Below are 26,381 nucleotides of genomic sequence, written 5' to 3'. Positions count from 1 at the left end.
CATGGCAGGCACAGAATATTCTTGATGGGAAAGGTCTTCAAGGTGCAGTGGACATAAGGGGATGTTACCCTAGTACCAGTGTTCAGTTGCTTTAGTGACAGAAAATCACAGCGTTAATAGTTTTCAAAACGAACCTTTGTCACAGATTTAGGGAACTTTAGGAAGATACTAAACAAGTGCTATAAAGTGTTCGCTATAAACCTTTCGCTTTGCAGACATCCTAACAGATGCAGCACTTCGGATTCTGTCTTTCAATGTCAAAGAATCTTAATGGCCTGTCATCTTTGTTTGTGCAAGATCAGATAAGTTTCTTGCGAGTTTGTTCTACTACAATGAATGTTTAGTACCCATGAGCTTAGCTCAAAATTGGTCATAAACGCACTGTGCTTTACTGTGATAGTTCTGCTTCAAACACGGGAAGCTTAATATCAGAACAGATATCTGGGCCCATTAAAAAGGAATAAACGACTTTTAAATGGCCGACCTGAATTCCTGTGAAGATAAGTTCTCATTCTGCGTAGTCAGGTCCACGTGATCTCTGAAAAAACGATTTTTCGAGGACGTAACTGCAGCGCAAGAACTCGCAAATAATTTTTTGCAACAAGGCAAGCTAAATGAAAACGCTGCATTGTGCATGCATGCACACAATGCAAAACGAAAGACGTGTCCCGATGGTGAACTTAGGGCCGACATACACTGTAAGGTGCATCTTATCTTGAGGCGGAAAAAGTCTTATTTTGATCTGTACAAGAAAGCTGAAGCTTTGCTCACGGAGTTATTGCATCTTTTCCTCGTATGATGCGCTTCCAGAAGTTTACTTGTGATCTTTGCTTTCATCTAGAATGTTAGCACTGTCAAAGTGCAACGCACCATTTTTGCAACACCTGCAGTGCGCACGCGAGTGCATATCTTAGTTATAAAGGTAAACATCTAGAGAAGTCTGTCTGCCTTATTAAAAACAATTGTGAGTAAAGGACGACTCTCCAGCCAAGATTTGTTTTAATCTAAAACTGACGCCCGGAAAGACCACACATATCGTTCTTGAGCAGTCTTGTGTTGTGCTTTCCACCTTTCCTGGTCTAGGTCTCTTTGTTGTCGTGCTCGCCGGTGGTTTTGGAAGTCGTGCAGTTATATGTTTGGAAGTGCTCCCGTGGATTTGTTCAGGTTTCCTTGCATGGCTTGCATATACCACTATTCTAGGTAGAGCCTTCTCATGTGGTTAGCTTTAGTGCCAATGACACTGGCGCCGTCAAAGTTGATATGATGGTCATGCTTCTCACAATGTTCTGCGAGGGCGTTGCGCTCCGCATTGAAACTGCCTACATCGTTTTTGTGCAGCTGAATTCTTTCTGGGAAGTTCTTCGTCTCACCGATGTAGGAGGCGTAGCACTTAGGCACAAGGCATCTGGTAAATTAATCGTGGGAACTTCTCTTTTGGAGGTCGATCTTATAGTCGGGGTATGAGCTGCTCAAGCGTTGATGTGGGTTTTTGCGCTACATGGATACCCTCGTTCCCGAGCACTCATGCTAGCTGTTTGTTTATACCATAAATGTACGTGACGGAGATCCAAAGGGATGGCTGGCGGAAGGCAGCATTACTGACGGTTCGTGTAGGAAAGTGTTTGAGGGGTGTGCGAGCGCCCAGGTCAAGTTGTTGCAACACGTGGTGAATGAAGCTTCTTTTGTAGCCATTGTTGAAGAGGTCCATGATAATCGCTTTCTCCTATATCTTTCTCTCCTCTCTTGAACTGCAGATGGTCTTTGCAGTTGCGTTGCGATACCAATGTATTGTGGAATATGGAGTGGTTTGAGCCAAACTGCAGATATCTGCCGGTGTGTGTGTAGGCTTTCGATATACACAAAAACTCGAACAGTTTCCACGAGTTTCATTAGCACATCAAGGAAAAAGGATGTTTTTTTTTACGTCATGCCATTTGCTGAACCCACCGTTACCGACCAGTGCTAACATGTCAGCCTATACTCCTTAGAGAAGTAAAGCTTCCACTTGCGGTTTTGTCTGTTGGCTACCTTAATTTGTGTTACTTTTTTAATGATAGCAATTCCTTCCGCAAGCATAGCTCGAAGCCTTACCATTACACAATAATTACTGGTTAAACTGTTCACGCGAACAAGAACACTGAGATTTGGACTCTTAGTGACTTTTGAAAAAGTCAATATTTCATTCGTCAATTCACCGAAAAAAAATAAACATGCTTGAAAACAACCACAATAAAAGTTTGTCGAATAAAAAAAATGACCAAAGGTCCTACTCCCTAGATATATGGTTGTTATTCAAGGACTGCTGCTGCCTGGTAAGGGACGTCATAAAACCTTGCCATATGGTGCGCCTGTGATAGTTCCAAAAACTGCATTGAGATTTCAATCTACAGCTAGTGCTTGAGGCGAACACTTCCCAACTGGTGGTGCGCATGTTTAAATCAAATAAATCAAACGTTGGACCTGAAACAGCCATGACTTCTCTGGGCAAGAGAATCCACTATATAAGTTTGCGTTTTTACTGATGTTCTTAAGCAGTGTTTGTTTTTCAGGAAAAGTATACTTTTGTTAAGCATTTGTTGGTTAGTATCTTGTGTATTTGCTACCTAGCAACATATGGCACATAAATATGGTAGATAAATACCATATACGGACAATGGCTGCACTATTGTATAGGCGGCTCCCCCCAATTTTGGGAGCCAATAATATAAAAACAATCTTAAGAATCATATTGCAAACAAAGTAGTGAAGAAATAAGTAAAGCAAGTACCCTAAAAGCATAAAGGTGTTCCCCGGGGAGCTGCCAGCTACTATTATGAATGCACAGCATGTTGCGTCTTCAGACTTTATACGCTTAACCTTACTGGCGTTTCCAATGTCAATGGACTGAAGAGATTATTTTATTTACAAGGATGGGGACGACCAGGGCCTGAGCAAGCATAACATTACTGGAATTTTGAATGCCAATGAACTGAAGAGAGAGTTCATTTACAAGTGTGGTGATGAGCAGGGCCCGAGCAACCACGAAGTAAAAGCGACAAAGAACCGGAAATACGTCTTGGAACTAGGTGCCAGAAATAACGTGAAATTGTATAGTGCAATAGTTCACTAGGAATTTATAGTTTAAGGACCAAATTTTTGCCTGCATATTTTCTTCTTCCAAATGATGCATTGCGCATTAATATTCATGATCACCCAGTATTATTGGCCTACGAACGCTGAATAATTCATAATTGAATTTATTCCGTCATGTTTGTTTTGATTTCACCATCCTAACGATGCCTGTGATGTGTAGTTGGTGTTCAAGTCACGCGAGACAGCAAAAAAGCTGCAATATAACTGCTGATACATCATTTGTGGTCTATAGCTCTTCAAACGTGTTTAAGCGTTGTAGTGAATTCAAACTATATCAGTGATTATATTGTTTTTGTTTTTTTGTCTTGCGTGACCTCAACTGCACGTCACAGCCCTCGTTGGATTGATGAAACTGAAATTGGAACATGAGAAAATAAATTCAAATAATAATTACTTGGCAATGCGAATACCATATGGTCAACGATTTATTGTCTATCGCATCATTTAAAAGAAGATAACATGCGACTAAAATAAGGTGGTCTACTCCTTTAAAAATGGAACTGAAAAAGCCACTTTCAAGTAAGGGCCCTCCTTCATAAATTGCAAAAAGTGCGGCCCATACCTGCATCTATATATTTATTCAATATATATATGCCAGATAGTTTCCAGTGTTATCACATGAAGGATTATGGATGCAATTTTTGCTTCTGCCTTGTAAGGCACTCACTTTTTTGTGAAAGAGGAATCTTAAAATGGCATGCACAAAACAGCTTGGTAGAGAAGTGCGCTGTTTTAGTTCTCAGCAATGTTTAAATTAAGCAAATTCTGTGCAAGTTCTGGCCTCAGCGAATCCTGTGTAACATATTTATTATAAAATAAAGCCTCCATATCAAGAAGTCTGGACACTGCCAAGTGTGGTCCCAAAGTTTGCATCGGGCATAAACCAAAATTGGGTGCATAAATGTCAACTAGCCATTTGTATTGTTAACATCGTTTTTTTTACATTTAAATCGTGTATAACCTGCATAAAACTTTATAAAGGGTGAATAAGTATGAAGAGGGGACAACGTACTATTCATGGTCTGTTGGTGATGGATGCAAAATTTGTTCTTGCCACTACAGGACCCGAGCGTTCCTGCAACCCCTTGCATCATATTTTTGGAGAAGACGTTGAAGAGGCTGACCTCCACATTAAGGTGGACCGCGAGATGTTGTTTGCAGTGAAAAATGGGAGGGGCTGGCGGCTGTTTTATCTGCTTACAGGCTCTTCAATATCCAGTACGACCGCAAGCTGTTAAACACTCTTGTCGTGTTGGAGCGCCTTTTCCTTGGGCTCACATTGAGTACTCCTAGAGTAGTGGCTACAAAGTTCTTGAACAAAGTCGCCAAAAGTGTGCCATGTTGAATGTGCTGAAGCTCTGCATTGTTACCTCATCACGAGTTTAGCTGTAATTTTCAGATGCACGTTTTGTTTTGTCTAACCATTTCTGCAATACATATGAAGGAAACCAACAGCCACCGAGAACAAGGCAAGCTTATGGCAACGCTATTCGTTTTTTTTTAATTTGCAGTGTTAGTAATTGGAAATTATTAGTGTAATTATTTTCAGATGTGGTTAGTTGGGATCCCACTGGCAGCATGTGGTTTTCTGCTTTCTGATCATTTACCTGTCAGCCATAAAATGATTAAACTAACAATTTTCTATTGTCATCACCACAAATTGTTAAAACTTAGAAGCATTCTCCATGTGCTTTCCTTGGTCTCGGTCACTGTTGGCATTTTTCGTATGCATTACAGAAAGGGTTAAACTATTCAACACTCTTTTCTTATCTAAATGTTACAGGTAAACTGTCTTTTGTATTACATCATTAGCTCTTTTTAACTTTCAATAACTAAGCAAGATTCTAGTCGTAAAGAAAATAAAAGCTCTAGAAGGTTGATACGTATTTCTGGCTTATTACATAGTCATGAAAGCTGATCTCATATACTGTTGTGGCAGGTCAGCGGAGTATACACGATGCTGCGGATGATTTCCCATATGCAAAGTTACCAACTGTTCTTTTTGAAGTTGTATGCTGCATTAAAATAGGTCAGGTGATATGTATTTGTGTTGCGTTAATTATTTTACTGACGTTCTTCATAAATTTACTTTGATACCAAAACTATTCCACAATCTTATGTGTATAAAAACCCACCTGTGCCACGCATTTCTCAAATGAGCAAGAGATGACCAGGTGCTGTATAGTGTATATTATCTGCCTTTGTTGCAAGGGAATAATGACTGTTACAGTTCAACAATCGTATATTTCCCGGGAAACGAATGGTCCCTATGCATTGTTTTCCTGAATCAATTTTTTATTTGCATGGCATGCATGTCTGGGTGGAGACCAATCATCCATCTCCTAGGCATGCAAGTGTGCAGGTACACAGGGGCATTGGATTGATGTGCATTGTGGTCCACAAATAGGTATAGCTATACATTTATGAAATGCGTGACGAGTGTCATCCATGGATGGGAAAGATGCATATTTTCCCATTATATATATATATATATATATATATATATATATATACAATTGTTTTGTCCAAATATCAGTCGCTAGCAAGCGGCCTTTCACGCGGCATTGTCTGCGGAGTAGAGCATTCTACCTTTGTGGACACATTTGGGGCGTACATTAATCCTCGGCTTTTGCTTCTCGGGGGAATCAATGTAGAGCACCCTTCCAGCACCCATTTCTTAGGGTGTTATGGTGAAATAGCACCCTTTAGTAAGGGTGCGACCACTACACCCTTTAAAATTTTATGCTGCGCACCCTTTCCTAGCACCCTTTTTTAAGCACCCAATAGGTGGCAAAGGGTATTCGTCTGGGGACAAGCAGATTTACACATTTATGGGTGAGAAATTGTGTAGTGTGTAGTGCATCTTGCTAGGAGAAGTTTGTGCCGCTTTCTCTGACGCCAGACATTACTGAAAAGTAATTTCGTTACTTTCTGGGGTACTTTTGAGGCACGCTGGCCGCACAGCGCGCTGTGACGCAGTTGCGATAAGCAGCTCGGCCGTGGTGATAAAGTTAGTTTGGTGTGTAATGAATCTTTCGTGACGTTTTTTGTGGCCCCGCAACATGTACACTCTGTTTCACACTTAGGAGAAATCTCGGAGCGCATTGTATCGCGATGCGGCGAGCGCTGGAGTCGGGTGCCGGAAGAAGCTCGCGCAGGCGCAGACGCTCGAAGTGCGTTATCTTGCGTCGAGCTGTCGACGCGGTTGGCGGCGAGCCGCGTCGAGCAGTCGACGCAGTTTAAGATAACGCGCCTCGAGCGTCTGCGCGAGCTGCTTCTGGCACCCGACTCCAGCGCTCGCCGCATCGCGATGCAATGCGCTCCGAGATTTTCCCTAAGTGTGAAACAGACTGTACACACTAAACATTTTAACACCCTTAAGGGTGTAAATCAGTTTGTCGCCAGACGGACACCCTAAGGGTGCTGTTTCCTACAGCCTGCCGTTGGGGTGCTATTATAGCACCCTAGAGGAAGGGTGTCCAGCAAAAATTATGAAGGGTGTTAGGGTGTTAGTCCTCAATAACACCCATTTTCATAGATGTTGAAAGGGTGTACACCCTTTTATTTCTACAGTATACGGAAGGCAGGCTCAGCTGTACATGTCTTGAATTACGACTATATAGAGCGATCCACGCATAACTCGTGTGTGCCAGAAGGTTCAAGTTTAGCTACCAAACACAGCGTCTGATAGCCAAGCTTGAAGCTTCGATAGGCATATACACAATATTTATACGTGTGGATCACAATAAATATTAGTAATTCAGGGCCAAGCCTGTCTTCACTGCACAAATGCAACCTAGCAAACTATAACTTCTGAGCGTGTATATCTACATCAATGGTTATTATGCTTTACATATCCATATAAAATGTAACACAGACCAGCAAGACATATATGATACGGCATTTTCAAGGAAAGTAAATATATTTATTGCATGCTAGAATACATAACTACATAATACATATATAACAACCTAAAGCGTGCAATCACCAAATACATCTGTAAGTACATAAAAATTTACATATCCTACAAAAATATGTTTGTTTAAATATAACATGAAATTTGTGCTATATACAGGGTGTTTCAGTTAACTTGGGACAAACTTTAAAAGTATCCAAATGCTCCATAGGTGGACAGAACCAAAGTAATGTTGTTTGCCGTCGCTTGGGGATACTCAGATAATTTTTTGTACTCTGCCTAATTAGATAATTACACTTATTTATTTATTCAACTTCTCAATTATTATAATTAGATGACAAGTGTCAATTCGAAAATTGTATAGAAATTGTATTAGAAACTCCCGATACAGGTTTCTGTTGCTCAATACGTGCAACACAAAAGTGTTTTTCCGAGCGTGAAAGATGCCCGCGAATACACATAAAGTGCCTCGAGCGGCCAGTCGGACGACAATATTGCGTTATTCGCGGGCTTCTGTCACGCTCGGAAAAACAATTTTATGTTTCACGTATTGAGCAACAGAAAGCTGTATTTGGAGTTTCTCATGTTGCTCTACAATTTACTCATTGACACTTTTCATCTAATTATAATAATTGAGAAGTTGAATAAATAATTAGGTGTAATTATCTAATTAGGCGGAATACAAAAAATTGAGTATCTCCGAGCGACGGCAAACAACATTCTTTGGTTCTGTCTACCTACGTAGCATTTGCATATAATTAAAGTTTGGCTTAAGTTAACTGAAACAACCTGTATATATGGCAACACTAAAACAGCCCGAGTTTGGTGCCACTTAAAGGAATAAATTTTCAGTAATAAATTTCAGGTACGAAAATTCTAGTTTTGGTGGCCTTGAAAAAAAGAAATATATTGCAAAGGTCAATTAGGGAAGTACATGAAATGCAGAGCAAGCGCACAAGAAACACACCTGTTATTTTGTACACCAATAAATGTCATATGGCAAATGATTGTGAAAAGCTGATTTGGAAAGTCGATATAAAGTTTGACTGGCCCACATTTTTATATAGTGAAACAACGTATGTTTCACACATGAACTTGCCTTAAATAACGTTTGATCCAGGAGCATCAAGATGAATTTCTGCTCCTCAACAAGGTTCCTTGAGCAAGAAAATTTTTTCCCGCCTAAATCATTTTTTTACAAATGTAAATATAGTTCTCTAAGCTGTGTGATGCTGTGTAGCAAATTTTCCAATTGCAATTCTAGTTTCCTAAAATTTTTTAATGCGAAGGCACTGCATGGTCTGTTATAAAATATGTAGCTTGAAAATGATTTTTTTTCTACTGCAACACAAAAGCCTAAATAGGCCACATTTATTACTCTTTAGGTGCGAAGTGCCGTATCAATTGGGGCCTTATAAAAACAAACCACTATTCATTAAGGTACTATACTGGCCACATGTGCATGAAGTTAATATACATTGCCAATTTCTAAATTATTTGTACTTGGTGCGATAATGGAATATTAGCGCTTGTACTACATGAGTACATAAATGAGCAAATAATGTTTATTAAATCAGCCATATTCTGCTTACTGAATGAAGCTTCAAATGTGCGAGTTCACATTTTTTAAACACAGGCAATCGTGCATCAGCCAGTCATGCATAAATAAATGTTAAACATCACGCTTAATATTCTCCAACAAGAAATGATTGTATCAAACAGTATAAAAGTATTAAACAGCATATATTAGTATTATTATATATTAGCATATATTATATATTATTAGCCAAAATTTTGAGGTTGTGATAATTATGTGAGAATTAAAGGTAGAGGAGTTTGATGCAATGAGCAAATAAGAGGCGCATTGCAAAGGGTAAATAAATATTTCTTTCCCGCAAATAAATTGGTAGGAGGAGGGTAACTTGAAATGAGCACTGAATGCACAATACATAATATAATGCTGAAATGCCCCAATCTCTGAATATCCTTGAACAAAAGAAAAACTTTATATGAAAGGCAATGATGAAATTGCCAGTATATACTTCGGAGTTGTCATATCTGCAATGTACACTGTACCATCGGCAATATCTAAAACTGCACACACACACAACTGCACAAAATATCAACCTAAGGCTACCAAAGGAGTCGCACAGTATTAAATGGAAACTTGGTTTAGAATTTTAGACTACACGCCTATATCTACTAACAATGTTGTCTTGTCTGAAGGCAAACATAAGTGTCTTGCCCCTGATGGGTTTCTGATGGAGAGCACAAAGGCTGGGAATTGTGAGGCTGTCGTCTGGATGACCTGCTAGAAATGACATTTTAAGTTCCACATAAACAAATGCTACCAGAACGAGAGACATCACTGGCATTAAAGCTGATTCTGGTTGGCAAGAGAAAAATGAAAGTATGGACTTGGTACAGCTTACTGAGAAAAAAAACAAGCCTCTTACCACAGATGTTGCAGTGAAAGTTCTTCGCATTGAAACTTCCACACACATATACGCTTGCCTGCTTATACACTGTTGCCAGTGCTGTGCCCGCGATATTTGCATTGTTTAATATTTCTTTTAGTGCTCTCTAAGTTTATTACCAGCTATGAAAGTGGCTAAGTTGAATGTAATGACTAATCTTAGTGCCACATTGCAAATCTATACTCGATCACACTAGTGACTTGCGCTACTCTGCTGGCTATAAATAGTGTGAATAAAGCAAATTTGGTTAAGTATTGTTTCCTCGCCAATTCTGGCCAAACAGCACCAGTGAGTCATATACAACTCTGTGGAAACTCCGTGATAAATGCAAGAGGAATGCGTTAGAATGTCGCAAATCCTTGCAGGTCTCAAATCCATTATTTAAACCATGTTCACCACATTGCAAAATGTTGTTCAAGAAATCACTTTACTCAAGTCCTGCCCTTTCGAGGAGCGAAGTCTTACACACACACGCACACCTGCACCACATGACTCACTTTCAACAATTTACACACGCATACGCTTTTTTTACACTTTGACACTCCTACTGGTAAAGCATAAAAAAACATTATGGGACTCACTGCAACCTTCTCAATCTAAACCTCCAGCTCAATCAAACACACTCTCTCTGCCAGGGCATGCCTTATAAATTCCATTTTTAGGAATTATAATTGGGCTATAGGGGACAATTTTCGAAGGGCATGGGAACCACCCAGAGATACCTAAAGCTCAGCACTTCATATATTCAAATTATTAAAAGCTGCTGAAACCAATTTCTATATACGCGGAACATCGCAAATAACCAGCTATTCATAATTTAAGCAGTTGTCTCCTTGAATTCGGGAGTGTTACGTGTCAAAACAACAATTTGATTAAGGGGCACGTGATAGCGGGTGACTCTGGATTGATTCTGACCGCCAGGGGCTTTCAACGTGCCCCCAATGCACAGGACACTGGCGTTTTTGCATTTGTAGGCAAAACATTTTTTTTGTGCGGGCGAAAAGCGGCGGCAGCATTTCAGCCGCCGCAGCCTCCATAAGCAGTTGCCTACTTCAAGGAAATGTGCACTAACCAAGGTACACGTTTCACGATCGAAATTAATGTAATCGTGAAACACACTTTCCGGATTTCTGATTCATGTATTTATGCTGTTGATGAAACTTTTATTTCACAATAACAATCAAGGAAGTGGATTCATCAGGGTAGAGGAGGAAAAAAGGATTAAACTTACACCTTCCACTGGTCCTCCGGCGCCTCCATATATCCCAGGGTGGCTTCCAGGTTGGCTCGACACCAAACTGTTTTCAGGGCGGGGACAGCCGCTGCACCAATTTTGAAGAGGTTTATTGCGTGTAAAACTACCGACTTTATGCAATACACACACACACAGACACAAGCACGCATGCCCACGCAAAAAGCTCACAAAACACGTACGCGCGCGCACGCACACACACAGAGAAAGCGTTCACAAAACACGCACGGACGCACGCACGCACGCGCAGAGAGACCCGCAAGCACGCGCGCAGTCGCAAAGCGCTCACAAAACACGCACGCACGCACATACATAGCACTCACAAAACACGCACGAACGCACGCACGCGCAAGCACGTAGAGACCCGCATACCAGCACGCGCGCACACACAAAACGCTCGCAAAGCAGCAACGCGCGCGCGTGCACGCACACATGCAAAGCACTCACACAACATGCACGCGCGCACATACAAAGCTCTCACAAAACACGAACGCACGCCCAAGCACATAGAGACCCGCATACACGCACGCGCGCACACGCAAAACGCTCGCGAAACAGCAACGCGCGCGCACGCACACGCATACAAAACACTCAAAAAACATGCACGCACGCATATACAAAACGCTCAGAAAAAAACGCATGGACGCACGCACACGTAAAGGGCTTACAAAACACGCATGCGCTCAGACACACACAAACGGAGAAAGATAGCCCAAATCACGCTGAAGAGAGGCGTCCGGCAAGCAGCAGCAGCAGCAGTACGCGAGCGCGCCAGGAAGAGCCAATACTGCGCCGGTGCTTTCGAAAGACGAAGCCAGTCGTCACTCCTTTTTCTACGCGATACAAAACGAACGACCCTGTTATAAGCCACGCTGAACTCGCAAGAACACGACATTTCCCATAGTTCAAGCGCTCAGAAACAAACCGGGATTATGCAGGCGCACCACGCCCGACGTGGCCTCAGAAACGTTAGTCACACGGGGGCAATCGAGGTAGCCATCTTGCAGTAGTACTGCGTGCAACTGCTTTTGCGCTTACATTAGTGAATTATGCTATGGGATCACAATGAGATACTTCTACAGCCAACAATAACACGTAATCAAATAAAGAAACACCAAATGAAAGGACACTTGCCTGAAACTTTCCATACTGACGGTAGTATACCGACCGCCGACACCGTGCACGTTGCAACTACTCGTACCTTCCTCCATAGATCCATCTTCCCGCGCGTGCCAAGGCTTTGAGTTGAGGTGGGGCACGATTAATACACGGCGCACGGACCACGTCTCTGATTAGACCGCACATAAAACCAATCACACGTTTAAAATTATTCCCCAGAGCGCGAGACGCGGACAAAGACAGAAAAGAGACAATGCACCTTTTGACGCAAGAGCCAATGAGGTGACGAAACAGCTTCCGCCTTCCCACCCTGTCGCGCGCCGGGTTGTCTAGGCAACGGCAAAGCGTCGTAGCGTCAGTTCCGGTCGCTTTTCATTCGGGTGGGAGCAGCCGCGTAAATCGGCTGCGCCGAACTCAGTCGAACTATGAAAATTATCTGCAGCTGCCCGTTTATTCTCACAGGTTTGCTTGTTAAAGGGGCCGCCTGCTTGCTGCCACTTCGTTGTGGTCTCTAGCTGTACCGGCGAGCTGAATACGTTTACGAATACGTTTCGTGTCGAGCGTTACGTTTTTTTTTTTTTTTTTTTTTTTGACGATGTCAGGGCTGCATGACTGTGAGTGCAGCACACAAATCGTGACCGTGAGCGAGCCGATCAGCGCGCTTCTACAGGTACGATCAAAATACCGGCTGCGTCCGATCAAGGAGACCATGCCAGGCCACAGCATAAAGTTTCAGCGAGATCGTGGCTCGATAAAAGCGCTACATTATCGGTCGTGCCACGTGTGAGGCGCAAGCATTCACATCACTCGTGGGCGTCTGCCAAAGGAGTGACAGTTGTGCTCTTCCGCAGTACATGTTTCGGTTTCCCATATTTCCATAGTCCGGAATTCATTACACTGAAGCAATAAGCGGCATGAGTTCTTGGCATTCAAAGAACCATTTATGAACTATATCAATAAAGGGCTTCAATTAAGTAAGCAGGATCGTCTGACTTCATTGGTTGACGAGTGAATTAGCCTAATTTTTATGCCTGCGTGTCTAATTACTACCTCGAATCGTTTAAAAAGACATCTCACCGGGGTTCGCCACTTTTTGTTGGGCTGTTAAGGGCACCGCTAAATTCCTGCAAAATTTTGCAAGTTGCTTGCGCGTTTTCATTCAACTACTGCGGTTTGTAATAAAAGTGTCTAATTGCATTGTAGTATCACAGTGAGCACTAAATCTAATGATATTTCATGAAATTACAAGTGAATGTGTGTACTTTTCAAGGTAATACGTGTTGTAGTGCCCGTCATACTAGTCACACCAGTATCTTAGAAAAAAATGCTATGCATAGACACATGGCTCATTGCGCGGACGTATACGCGTTCTTATGACCAGATTTATGCATGCAACCTTGTGTTCAACACCCTTCTTTGAGCAACTTCACACCTTATGTGTGATATACACCCTTATGATAGGGTGTTTTTAACAAAATGGGTGGTAAAAGGGTGTGCATAGGGGTGTAAATGCGGAAAACACCCATTTTAACACCCTTAAGGCTGTGAAAATGTTTACTGTGTACCTTCTTTCGGTACTCACGCATGTTGAAAACGCGATGGGCGATTGCCAAGATTGATAACATGGGAGTGTGCTGCTGGCGCCGGCAGAACGCGCGAAGGATAACGCCGAGGAACATATCAGAAACTTGTAATTCGAAAATTCCGCCTTCTAAGGGACTGAAAACAGGCTTTGCACCCACGCATTTGTCTTAAGTGCCTGTTGCGTTTGTCTCTGTGTATGTCGCGTACCGTCGCGTCAGCCGAGGCCAAGTTTTGGAAACGCGAAGTCGCCCGTGTGTTTGTGCTTCCAAAGTGCAGGAAATAATGCGCGGAAATGGGGGAACGCTTGGACATCAGATGTTTTCATATTTATGGTATTGTTTGGGATGAGTCGGGTATTTTCTACGCCATGTAGGTAAAAGCGAATTGCTTTTGTTTGTAATGCCGCCCATTCACCGCTTTCGCACGTTTCGCCTCTGCGCGCAGTATTCCTATGTCTAAATACCAAAATGACACAAGCTTGTAACATGCTGTTACGTGCTTGTAAATGTAACATGCTTGTAATTAACTTTTTTTCAGCTGGTGCCGTCCGGTGGAGCATCATACGGGAACTACTGCTTACCTGGGGTCACAACGTTGGATGAACGCACAAAAAGCGCGGAACGAGCTTTTATATAGAGCAAAATAAATATTTCCTCATTGCACAAAAGGTCTTGCGTCTACATTGTGAAATTGCACGTGGCACAGAATCGATGGGACTTTACGAGTGCGTTCGCAATCATTTTTACCAAATAATTAACCGATTCCGCCTGAAGAGCAAAAAAAAAAGAGGGTGGGGGGCGCAGTCGGCGTGTTAGCTTGCGTTCAAGATGCGCGCACCCAAAACCGAAACCGGAAGTGATTTATTTGGCGCGCTGCAGTCAATTCAGCCGCTGGGCTCTATGGGAGTGTCCCCTCTTGGTTGAATTTCTTTCTCTATGCTCAGAGCCTGTGTTACAGAGATTGAACGAACCTAGCGCGACGTTTCTTCGCCGAGCAATCTGCAGTTATCGTCACGACGAGACAGCGCGGCGGATGCCGCAGCCGTGAACTTGCACGATTACAATAAACCTGCACTCACGCCTTTCGCCAATGAATGCCATGCGCTAGGCCACGCAAAACATGAAGTGAAGGGCACACCACACTTTGAACAAACACGCAAGGAAAAAAAAACAAAAAATCCGATGAAACCGCCGCGTTCAAGAGAGCAACGCCATTCCGCACGACATAATAGCTGGTTTGCACAGTCTTGCCGAGTCTTGCGCCAGAATCACTGGTTGGTAGGGGTCACCAAGAACGAACTACTAAATTGTGAAATCCCAAAAACCTACATTTGTTTAAGTACCGCAAAAATATTTGAAATGGAATATTTACTCGTACGACAGTATCTTGATTAAATTTTTTCAAAAATTCACGCAGGTTTTTTTTAGTTTCACTGTTTGTCCCCCCCCCCCTCCCTAATCGCGCTTCAATCGTGCGCTGATATCGCTGGCAATAGCTATTGTCACGCTTTTCGCAAGGTCGATCCAACTAGGTCGCGAAGCGTCGGGCAAAAGGCGGTTCAGAACGAATTGTCACCGACATCAGAAAGGGTGGTTATGGGAGCAGCGATTGAAGCGCGACTATCTTTGGAGGGAACAAAACATTGGCAAAGAAAATAGGGCTTTTTAATTAAAGCTATACATAGTTAGATTCAGTCAACGAAAATAAAATTCCTAATCAATTTTACATACGCGATAAAAATAGAACTCTATAATTTAGAATAAATACCTTTTTCAGCTCCCGCCATGACGCCGCTATCACTTGCAATGCTATGCGGCTCTTGAAGTATGCAGAAAGGCGCGCTCGGAAAGTTCACCTGTTACATTGCGCCCCCTCACACGTTGTGTCGTTTCGCTTGTCGACGTTTTTGTGAATTTGGTAGCGCGGATAGTTTCATCGTTTCTTAACCTGTCCCGTCAAAACTAGTGAGCTACGACCACCAGATAATTGTTAACTTTATGTTTTCGTGCGGCTGAGCTGGCCGACGGGCTTGGGGTCCGACGAAGGGACCAGCCCTCTGCAACCAAAGCTTTCGTCGGCTTCCAAAGAAAGTACGTTCCGTGCAGCGGTGCGATTTCGACCGCCATACGGCTGACCTTTTGCTGCATCGCTTTACGCACTGAAAGCTCCAAACACCCATCAAGTCCAATGGCGGGGGCATTTGAATATACAGCTCTAATGACAGGCCACCAAAACAAATTTCATGCCTTTGAGAACGAAATGGCGTCACTTCTGTTTTTAGCAGATATGACGTCACATTATTTTTTCTCCCGCCGGAAGTGTTCCCTTCGCACACAAATTGCGCTAAGCCCCATGACCCGCCGATGAGCCGCCAAGTTTTGAACGTATGGGCTTCTACGGAAGCTTCACTGCCAGGTATATTTACCTTTCTTTTCGTTCCAAGCTTCGCGACCTATTTATATGAACCTTGGCTTTTATTTCATCAGTTCTGTTCGCTATTGGCCGGCCACCTTTGTTCTTAATATGTCCAGCGTTAACATTGGCTGGTCTTGGCTCTAACAACCAATTCTAACATAGCGAGGTCTTTGTGAATATGGGCCCAGGTCGTCCTCTTCTGCATTGACGTGCGTGAACAAATGGAGGCGGTATTTTCGAGTGATTACTTCCGATGATATGATGACTTTCACGAGACGTTGCGTGACTGCGTCGGCCGCATCGACGTATACGTCTGAGAGGGTTTATGGCGCCGTGCAAATTTCGCTTTCTTCGTGCAGTGAGCGCCAGAAACGCTTTTGGTCGTATACTTCTACGTGCTCAGTGTGCCCGATCAAGCTAACCACCGTATTCGTAAACAAGCCTTAACTCAACGCTTGCCCTCGACTCAGCCACGTCGAGCGGAGGAGCTACCTACGCTCGCGTGCTCTTTTGATTAAACTTTATTCTCTCTCTCTCTCTCTCTCTCTCTCTCTCTCGAGGCGACGGGCCTTCCTTCACTAAAGGCGCGGTCGCGCTTGTGAACGCTACTCCCCATTTCCTCCGCCGAGGAACGCCTCGAAAATGCGTCCTTTACTCGAGTGAAGTGAACCGACCGAAAAGGCGTCTGATGTCGAGACTATTCTTAAACGTGATAAGCATAAGCTCAATTATTTAAGACAGATATGCACTTACGTTAATCCGTCTTCCTTATCAAACGACAACATGATGAAATGGACAACTTTAGCTCGCCAACGCTGCCACTGAGAAAGTTCGACTCAAGCGGGATCTGTGTTTGATGTCTGGCAACAATCGCACCCCAACAGCTTAAAGTATGGCACATGGCTGACTAACAACAAAATGTGCGCCCCCATTGGACTGCTGCTCTTTGTTTCCATGTGCTTAACTTGTGGTCAACATGGCGGTTGGTAATCTTAGTTAATATGAGTGATATTGTCCGTGTGTGTATTGTGACCGAGCCAGATTGACTGCGAAGTAGACCAGGGATGGAACGGCCGATTGGCAGCTTTGCCTACAAGACCGAATTCTGCTGAAAGCTTTAGGAAAGTTTTGAGAAAGCTTCAAGGAGACAGAAAATATGGTTGGGTGAGCCATTATTGCATGGAAGAACATTACATTGATGCGGTTCTCTTGAAATTGCCGCGCGCTGCCGATAAAACGCTTTAGATGTCTCCAATAATGACGTACTGGCTCCCTATAAATTGCCTATGATGCGGCCATTAGCATCTGCAGCATATTATTCGAGGCAGCATAAGCCGGCGCGAAAGCTTAACTGGGGAAATGAAGCTTGTGGGAGATTCCGCACGAGAATTTGTTACTGGTCCCGCTTTTTAAACAGAAATACCGAAGATAACACTCGGCGCCTGTGTCCAATGATCATTCAAGTATCGCGAAAGAAATATTTCAGTTGAGGAGAAGCAGTTATACATGTGACAGAATGCACATGGTTGAGTTCTTAAGCTCTGGAAGGTTGAAGAAAACAAGCGTTTTTGTGTCCTGTACTTTGTTTTAGAAGCCGTAGTAGTTATTCGGCTTGTTTAAATTGTAGCGCATATGGTCAATGAAAGAGCACTGATACCTGCATTTTCAGTGAACCTTCACTTCACATATACGCTACGCATTGTTTTAATATTCCGAAAATCTCCTTGTTCCTTATCAGCGTTAGTGGTTTTATTTCTTTTCTCTTACGTTTTCAGTGTGCTATGTGGGAGCATGCAACGGCGACATTTCATGCAACGACCACGTTCATGCAACGGCGACATTTATTTAATTGTGCAACATCTTTGCATTTCAGTTGCTTAGCTACACTGAACTTACTTAGCGCATGAGCGTCCTGCGCATCTAAAATTTTTTGGCATACTGCTGCAGGATGTCGACCTCGGAAAGACCAGTTGATCAGAAAAGAAACTATGCTGCACAGTAAGGCTTGTGGCAGACCGGCAAACATCAATGGATACGGTGTCTGTCCGTTGTAATTGCACCATCTTGCTTCCCCAAAAGATCCTAGGTGCTGCAGAAGTACTTGACTAATGTGCGCGGTAATTAGTCGGTGCTCATTTTCGTAAACTGTTTAATGATATTGGTGTTACTTACTTACGTCTGGCCACATTGACAGAATGGCGAAATGGACACCGTGTTGTTAAGAACTAATAACATGGCACAGCCGTGCCATTAAAAATCAAAATCATATTTTATCATCTTCAGACATATATTTTTGTTTTGAAGAGACTATTAGTCATGATTATGGTGCGTGAAATCATCAGTTGCCCATAATGTGTTACGGTTGAGACGACGTGAGCTTTTTTACTGCCCACAATATTTGTAATGCAGCCATCTGAAGCCAGCACTTTTAGTATTAGTGTTACGCTGAATCTACTTTAGCATGAGCAAGTGTACATTGAGAAATATGCCATAATTTTGATGGTTGATCTCAGCTTTTGTGAACTGATGGTAGTAATGCGCTATATACTGCATTTTTCAGCATCGCCATTGTACAGTCCGTATGCACCATTTGGCCTATTGTGGGATTCCACATTACGTGCTGCTACCCTGCGCTGTGTTCCTCGTTCAATTCCTGAACTTCTGGAAGCCCCATGGAAACCTAACTATCATTCCGCATCCTATGGAATAAATTCACTCCGGCCTTTATAATACATCTGCATCTGAAGCTAGAACCAGAGCAGAAGCAGCATATTTTCTACAAGGATTTACTATTGCATACTGCTCACCAGACAGGCTACTGTCTAGAACACAGAGGGCAGTTTATTCTAGAATATATTTGCCAGTAGTACTAATGCTTGTGTTTGTAGGATCAGAGTTCATGCTGTTCTGCAATCCTATAAAATTACAAAAATACGAGGATAATGTTGATTTATTGCTTTAGAGATTGGCGCTTAGAATAACCTGAACATATTATGGGGTGCGTACTGATTTATTAAATTTGGCTTAATAAAAGAAACCTGGAAGAAACATAAAAAACTTGAGCTACAAGGTGTCTGTTAGGGAAATTCATGCAGTAAAATGCTTTTGGTGCTGATGTTTGACTTGGCAGGATGTCGGAATGGAGATAGACGTCCCACACAGAATAGTGCGACGAATGCAGTTCAATAGGACACATCAACTACAGCTGCTCTCCACTTGCACACCAGTGTAAGCGCAGCACATACAGCACACTTGGAAAGGCAGTTGATCTGCATGCTTGTGTTGGCAGCCTGATTCCTGCATAAGAGAAGGGGTTGGTGATAAACTTACAATCGCGCTAAGGGGTATCAAAACTTGCTTAAGTACCGTATTTGTTTTCTTTAGTTTACTTTTCGTACTAAATACATTCGTTTAGGATTTTTTTGTTCCAGAACACAATTTTTTTACATTATCGAGCATATTTGCGAAGACGCATTTCAGCTGATCGAGCGCTTGTGCAGCCAGTGCGACATACAGCGATCTAACGCTTACAAAATTCCCCCAATAATGGCTGGAATGTTCGCAACAAAGATACGTGAAATATATTGCTACCACTTGCTAGCATTGCCTGTATTAGGATCTATGTCACTGCTACAGATTTTTGATCACAATAAAAAGTTACGTGATATAGAAAAGCTATACTCAGTTGTACTGTTATTCCGTGTTTTGTATTGAAATAAAACATTGCATTCACCTGTGCGTACATGGCGGTATAATTCTGAGTGTAATTTTATGGTTGCTCACCTCTTTATTGGGCCCTTATGTTCATACGCATGATAAGCTAATAAATCTGAGTATTCTGAAGCGATGACGTAATTATATTGCTTATGACGTTAAATACCACCGACTGCGCACTTCTCACACAAAATTGCAGTACACTCTTTGTTTTCTCTAGAGCGACTAGCTGCATGAAATTAAGGAAAATTGCAAAAATTAAAGCGGACGCACCTGCTCGTTCATAGAGAAACTCGCCTTGCTGCGGTGCGCTTCGCCGTCCTTGTATTAGCGTAGTCAGTGACGATCTACCCGAGTACAAACCGCTCAGGCGGAGCGAATTCCGGCGCTCGCGCAGCCAGATCCGCATCCAGCAATCACACACAGGCGATATACGGACGACTAGCAGGAATATCCGCAGTTGTCTTCTTTTCAGTGGTTCGAAGTTCGTTGCAATGTATCGCGCCGTGCTTTAACTGAGGCGGCTTTGTACGATCAGCCGCGAGAAACACGTGAATGCACGGGCGCTGATAATAGTTTTGGAGCACTCGCACGAAGAATGCCCGTATGCAGGTCATCAACTGGCTGGCTCGTGCACGGAATAAGACGACAGATCAATGCACTAGCCGGCGGTCTTCTTGACAGAACGGTCGATCTGTCTCCGCGCCTCAGTAGAATTACTTCGTTGCCGAAGCGCTCCAGAGGACTGCAGCGGTCCGTAAAACGATGCCCTAGAAAATGTGCCGCATCGTTAACGAAAGAAAAGCTGCGGAGGCAACTGGCGTTCACTAGAAAAAGCCTACGAAGCGAACTGCAGGTCACAAGGCAGTCATATTTAGGCACTAACTGCACTCGATAAGCCATTCAATGTAGCTGCGGGCCTACCTTGAGATTCTCGAGTAAAACGCTCGAGCTTTCCTTCACTCAAGGCGCGTTTCGAGTGGAGGGCGGTTTGTGAAATGAAAAACCACCTTCAAGGAGCATTTTGAGACGATCGTCGAGTCGAGGGGCGTTTGTGAATACAGGGGTAAATCTCGCAGAAGTAATCGTATCGCCGAAAGTTATCGCTCGAAAATACGGCCAATGAAATTACAGTGATATTGTAATACGTGAGGGCGACCATATTGGTTGAAGTTCACATTAAAGCGCGACTCCTTCGATTAGCAAAGGCAACAAGTGATTGATTGGTTCAAAAAATAATTTAATAATTTCATAAGAACAGTGCTGACACTTATGATTGCTGAGACACACCATCGAGGCCTGGCATGTGAAGCGGCGTCATCCGATAATAGTCTCGCCGTCCTTTTTTGTAAGAACGCAGTATTAGTATCAGAACGCATGAATTGGAATAATTTTGCCTGGTCTGAAAGCCAGGCTAAAAAATAAATGTCGGCATCGGTAGTAGTGACGTGGCGTCTGGAAGCGACATACTGACTACGAGCGTTTTTTTTTTTCTTTCTTTTTTCGCTTCCACTTCTCGTCACAATTCGGTTAACCATTAGCTTTCTTTTAGTGGGCGAGCATTGCTTCAGCATTTTAAGGCGCAATATACGACCATGCAAGGCTGCCGTCACTCAATTCTGCGCAAGCTGTTTCGCATACTCGCATCACAATGCTGTGTAGGCCCCACGAAAACAGCTCACTTTCGTCTACGTCGATGCATTGCAAACTTAGAGACACAAGGACTTAAAACAATGACGGCTGGGCCATTTTGTCCTCCACATTTAGGTGCTGAGACTGGCCTGAAAGGCGAACAAAAGGGACAGACGCGCACAGGTCCGGCTTTCAGCTCAAAACAGCCGAATCCTGCTTGCTTTGTGTTTGGTATGACAGGTTTGACGTGCGCTAGTCCACGTGCGTCTGTCTTCATCCAGTGAACTACATTTAGTACAGTCCAAGGCCAATCATGAAAGGCCTTCATATGTAAGAAAAAGGTTTGGCTTCTCTTTCACCGACCAGTGAGCGCAGCGGCGGCGCAAGAGACACCAGCTCCCGAAGATGCGGAGCGCAATACTGTTGCTGTTTTGCGTGGCCACCGCCTATGGTAAGGACATCCTAACTTCAAATATTTGGAAGCAGCTAAGCCCCTCGGTAAAGCGCTATTGTCCCGCGTCAGCCTCCGCTTAGTTTCTAAGCTAAAACCTGTTTTAACGGACACCTTTCGCGGTACTTTCAGCTAACCTTCGACCACTAAGTCACGAAAGCGCCATAACGTCAAATAACCTTAAATACGCAATGCTTGGGATTGCAACACAGGCAGGAGAGCACGCACACGCAACATTGACTCACAACTAGTTGCTGTGATTGTTGTGTGTCTACTATTTTGACCCTATTGTGGCCCCGCGCTGCAGGTGCGTATATATACAAATACACTAGTCACCGCCAACAAGCCCAACTTTCTGGTTCTTGGGACAACGCAGTGTTCGTAACCAATCCTCGTGTCTCTTTCGGCAAAGATATACTGATACAATAGGCCTTGCGATGCTTGTAGACCGTGGAAACTATATGTATTTGAAGCAGCGCAAGAGTAATGTGTTCTAAAGTAACACAAGGCTGAATGTTCCTTAACGTGACTTTTTTTACGTGCTAGAGAAAACACTAGGTCTATATCTATAAAAACTGTACTTTTGGCTGGCTGCAGTAAGCAGGCACGTTTGTATTGAAAAGTTAAGGCAGTCGTGTTTCTACAAAGTTCCACTTGGCAGTATTCTTCTAGCGTATTCGTGCTACGAGATATTGAACTGCGAGGTTTATTTGCCGTTCGCATCATTACGCAAGCAAGACAGTGACGACCGGCGCAAAGCTCTTCCGTTATGTGACGCGCCTTTTGCGTACGGCGTTTAGTCAAACAATGGGGATGTGGCCTAGTCAAACGTGATAACTGCCCCCCTTACACTCTCGGCTGGCGCAATTTCAAAGCGCAGAAGTCGAAACCGCTATCAAAACATGGAACCGCGCAGCCTGTAACGATGGTAGATTCTGTCATGCCGATATAAGGGATGAACATTGCGCCGGACGTCATTGTCTTGCATGCGTAATCATGCAAACGGAAATTCAATTTCGCGTTTTGATATCTCAAAGCACGGATACCCTAGAAGAATTCTGCCAAGTAGAACTCTGTAGAAACACGCCCGCCTCTAACTTTTTCAATACAAACGTACCTGCTTACTGCTGCCAGTCAAAAGCTATTTATTCAATTTTTCTTAATTGCACTGCTAACACCGATAATTATCATCTCACTTTGTGTCTCCCTCGCCACATAATCCTACTGTAGAGGGGATCTTCACGTACGTTCCAGCGCCTAATAAAAAAAATCTGTCAACTTAACGTTGATCACCTTGTGTATGTACCATAAATGAAGATGCGAAATTCTTGCAGTGTCACTGCTGACAACCATATTTGCTATCAATCCCGCTGAACGCCTGCATCAAACACGGAGGATGAAAAATATCTAAGAGCGAGCGTCACGTGATCATCTTGAAGCATAGTCATGAAAATATGAAAAACGGCTAATGGGTGATAATGACGTGGTGGCGTGGAGCAGGGGTAGAAAACCGGGCGTCTATTCTGAATGTCTTAGACTCGAATCCTCCATCCAGTCCACTCAATTTTCAGGCATGTAGTGGCGCCTGACACCGACAAAAAGAAACTCGGTGTTCGAATGACCCATTGAGCGAAATGCAGCTCCACTAACGTGAAACACGGGGAGGTGCGAAGCATGCAGTGATGCACCGCTAATTGGCTCATATTGCCTTAAGCAATGGCTCATAACCCCGTAAACGCGGCCTCCCCATTACGACGACAGAAGAGAAGTGAAATTCTAAGCTGCAATGATGAGCGGCAACGCAGCCAGCTGTAGAAGGCGGCGACGACGACGAACGCGGGTACAGTGCGTGCCCAGCGCGAGCACGAGCCGCTTGCTTCAACGCAGCCAGCTGTGGAAGACGACCACGAACGCGGGAGCCGTGGCACGAGCGCGTGCCGAGCGCGAACATGAGCCGCTTGCTTACCTACAAGCGACGACGACGACGATTACGACAGGAGACGCCTACAGCCCGGACGCCATAAGCTGATTCGCACCTAAAATGCCCCTTCGTAGCAAGCTGCCATGAAGCCTTCGACAAAGCGCTCAAATTAGTCGACACGACTGCACATGGAATAGATGCATACGATACTTAAACGATTACTTTGGTCTGTGGTCGACGCGGCACTTGAACGGCAGCAGCGAGTTCTGTGAATCCATGCGACCAGAAAAGCCAGTGTGTTTCCTTCACTCCGACATTTCGGCAACAGACTGATTTATACTGATATTGGGAGCGTCTGGTCGTTCCATTACGCCGATCTGTAACATTGTTATTCAACTGGGGTAAATGTGCGTACCATTGGGCCTGTGAGGTAAAGCAGTAACTCAAGGTTGATGCGAATTCTATACACATAACAGCTGCTTAGGCGACTCATAATGTAATTTCACGCACGATTATGCTGTGGGCAGGTCCTCAGAACGTGGCCAATATTTCCAACAACCTCTTAAGGCAAACCAAAACTAGGGCTTTCTGCTCGAAAAAAGAATGGCGTAGCTTGCACTGGAGGCTCAATGCTAAAGAGACAGCGGAGCTGATGGGCACCTAGCTAGTCCTGTCTTTTGGGCTAGGCTAAGCGCTACCAAGTCATCCCCAGCATTTTCCGGAATATATTGAGCATTGATCGATTATCGATTAGCTATTGATTGGCTATTGCAAAGTATTGGCCACGTATTTGGGCTAGGCTAAGCACTATCAAGTCATCCCCAGCATTTCCCGGAATTTATTGATTAGTTGTCGAACATTGTTAGATATTGATTGGCTATAGCTAGGTATTTGCCGCGTATTTGGGTTAGGCTCAGCCCTACTACAGCATTTTCCGGAATTTATCGATTATTTCTTGGTTATCGATTAGATATTGATTGGCTATCGCAAGCTATTGGCAACGTACTTGGGCTAGGCAAAGCACTACCAAATCATCCCCAGCATTTTTCACAATTTATTGATTATTGATCAATCATCCATGGGCTATTGATTGGCAATCGATGACTGACTAAGCTCAAGTAGTACCAACCGTGCTTAGCTACACTTAGCTAGGTACAGCTTTGCTAGTTCACAGGGCTATGTGCCATTGCGCTTGGACCCGTTCAGCACAACCGCCAGGATCGGCCCACATTTTCTGTACACGACTGTACAACCGAGATCTGCAAACATAATTACCTATCAAGAAGACTCCTGCCTCTGCAGCACTCATCGCTGTGCAGGGCCCAGGCAGTCACTCACAGACTTCTACAAACAAGCACTTACCCGAGCCCTGCGACACTGCACACAATGTACCCGGAACTGTTCCCAAGCCCGGCTTATTAAGGCCCAAGATCAGACCTCCCAAATCCTGGCCGCCAGAGGGCCCGCGAGAGGGCCGTCAGGTTTGACCTGATGGTCCCCGAGTGGGCCTAGCCAGGTGACGTCGAGTTTACTCGCGTCTATCGTGGACCAAATAAAGTTCACTCACTCACTCACTCACTCACTCACTCACTCACTCACTCATCACTCACTGTACACGACCCACGACATACGGCCGGCTTAAAGAGCTCCGCTGTTAAAAGTGAAGGGTGGTCGCTCCTTTACGGCAAAACGAAGGGGCGACACTACTTAGGTTTCTACAGAGAGGCAGCGCAGTCATTGTTTCAATTGCACGAATCGATGTAAACAGCTAGCATCGCTAGGTAGTTAAAGCGAATTCACGGGGCCAGGCGTAGCTGGTTAAGGTGCAGTTGTGACTTCCTTAAGTGCACGTAGGCGCGACACTGAGCAAAAGATTATGAGTTATAATCGGATTGCCCGCTCGGATTTCTTCAATAAAGCGTTGCCCCTACACGCCACAGATATCGACTTCATATAGCACGGCCGCTGCAACACTGATGTACACAAACTGTACTATGTTTGGTGGATTATCTTGCACAATTTGGGTATCCACACGTTTAAGTGTAATAAAATTCTCATGCACCTCAAGGTTGTATCAAGCTGCGCCTTTTCTTGAACATCAGCAGAAAACTGCTGTTTCGTTCTAGTTGGGCGACTGACAACGGGATACAAAGGGTGGGCAGAGAATTATTACAGTACAACGACGTTCCTACAAAATTATTGCTCAAACATTTATTGCCCCCCATCAGCGTCCGGCTGCCCGAATACAACATTCTGTCAAAATCGGGAGAAACGTTAACGAAGTTTCCGGGTATGAATGATTCTTCGGTATGATAAAGTTCGCAATTCCGATTCCATGCTTCTTGTTCCATTGTTCACAGCGATTTTCAGTGTGAACACTCTCCAGAACGTTTCTCGTAGCAGCCAGCGAATGCATATAAAAACAGCGCAACGTGGTACAGCCTTCATCATCGGTTCAGGTCTAACAGTTTTTAACGTTTCATCGACACAGTGCAAATGCTATCGTCATTATAACGCGAGCACGTAAGAGCGCGATAGGCACTTAGGATTGTATAATACGTAGTCGCTTATGACGTCATAACCCGTGTTTCTCCAGCTTACGCACGTCAGCTACCCATGCTGGCCTTCACAATTGGCATATCCTAAGTTCGCGTCGAACGCCCGGAGTAAACATCAAGCCGTCGCCGTCGCACGATTGTAGTCACCGTCATCTTTCTACTGTCGCTACACAACGCTTGTATCAGACAAATAGGTCTTCATCTTACCCA

The 26,381-nt window shown here is 43.9% G+C and overlaps 1 protein-coding gene across 5 annotated transcripts in view; it reads left to right on the top strand.

Annotated features, from left to right (window-relative positions):
* LOC119441557 (uncharacterized) overlaps positions 1-26,381 on the top strand; it is a 213,571-nt gene that overhangs the window by 175,446 nt on the left and 11,744 nt on the right. Inside the window, exon 1 of one of the 5 annotated variants that reach the window (XM_037706166.1) lies at positions 21,632-21,692. The exons of the other annotated variants lie outside the window; for them this stretch is intronic. Coding sequence (XP_037562094.1) covers positions 21,647-21,692 — 46 coding nt within the window. The 5' untranslated portion in view covers positions 21,632-21,646. Of the gene's footprint in view, positions 1-21,631; positions 21,693-26,381 lie in introns of those variants that run through there. 5 annotated transcript variants of the gene reach the window in all.

This window comes from Dermacentor silvarum, chromosome 2, assembly GCF_013339745.2.
Source record: "Dermacentor silvarum isolate Dsil-2018 chromosome 2, BIME_Dsil_1.4, whole genome shotgun sequence".
Lineage (NCBI taxonomy): Eukaryota > Metazoa > Arthropoda > Arachnida > Ixodida > Ixodidae > Dermacentor > Dermacentor silvarum.
Note: the sequence above shows the minus strand (reverse complement) of the source record. Positions and strands in the feature narration are given on the sequence as shown.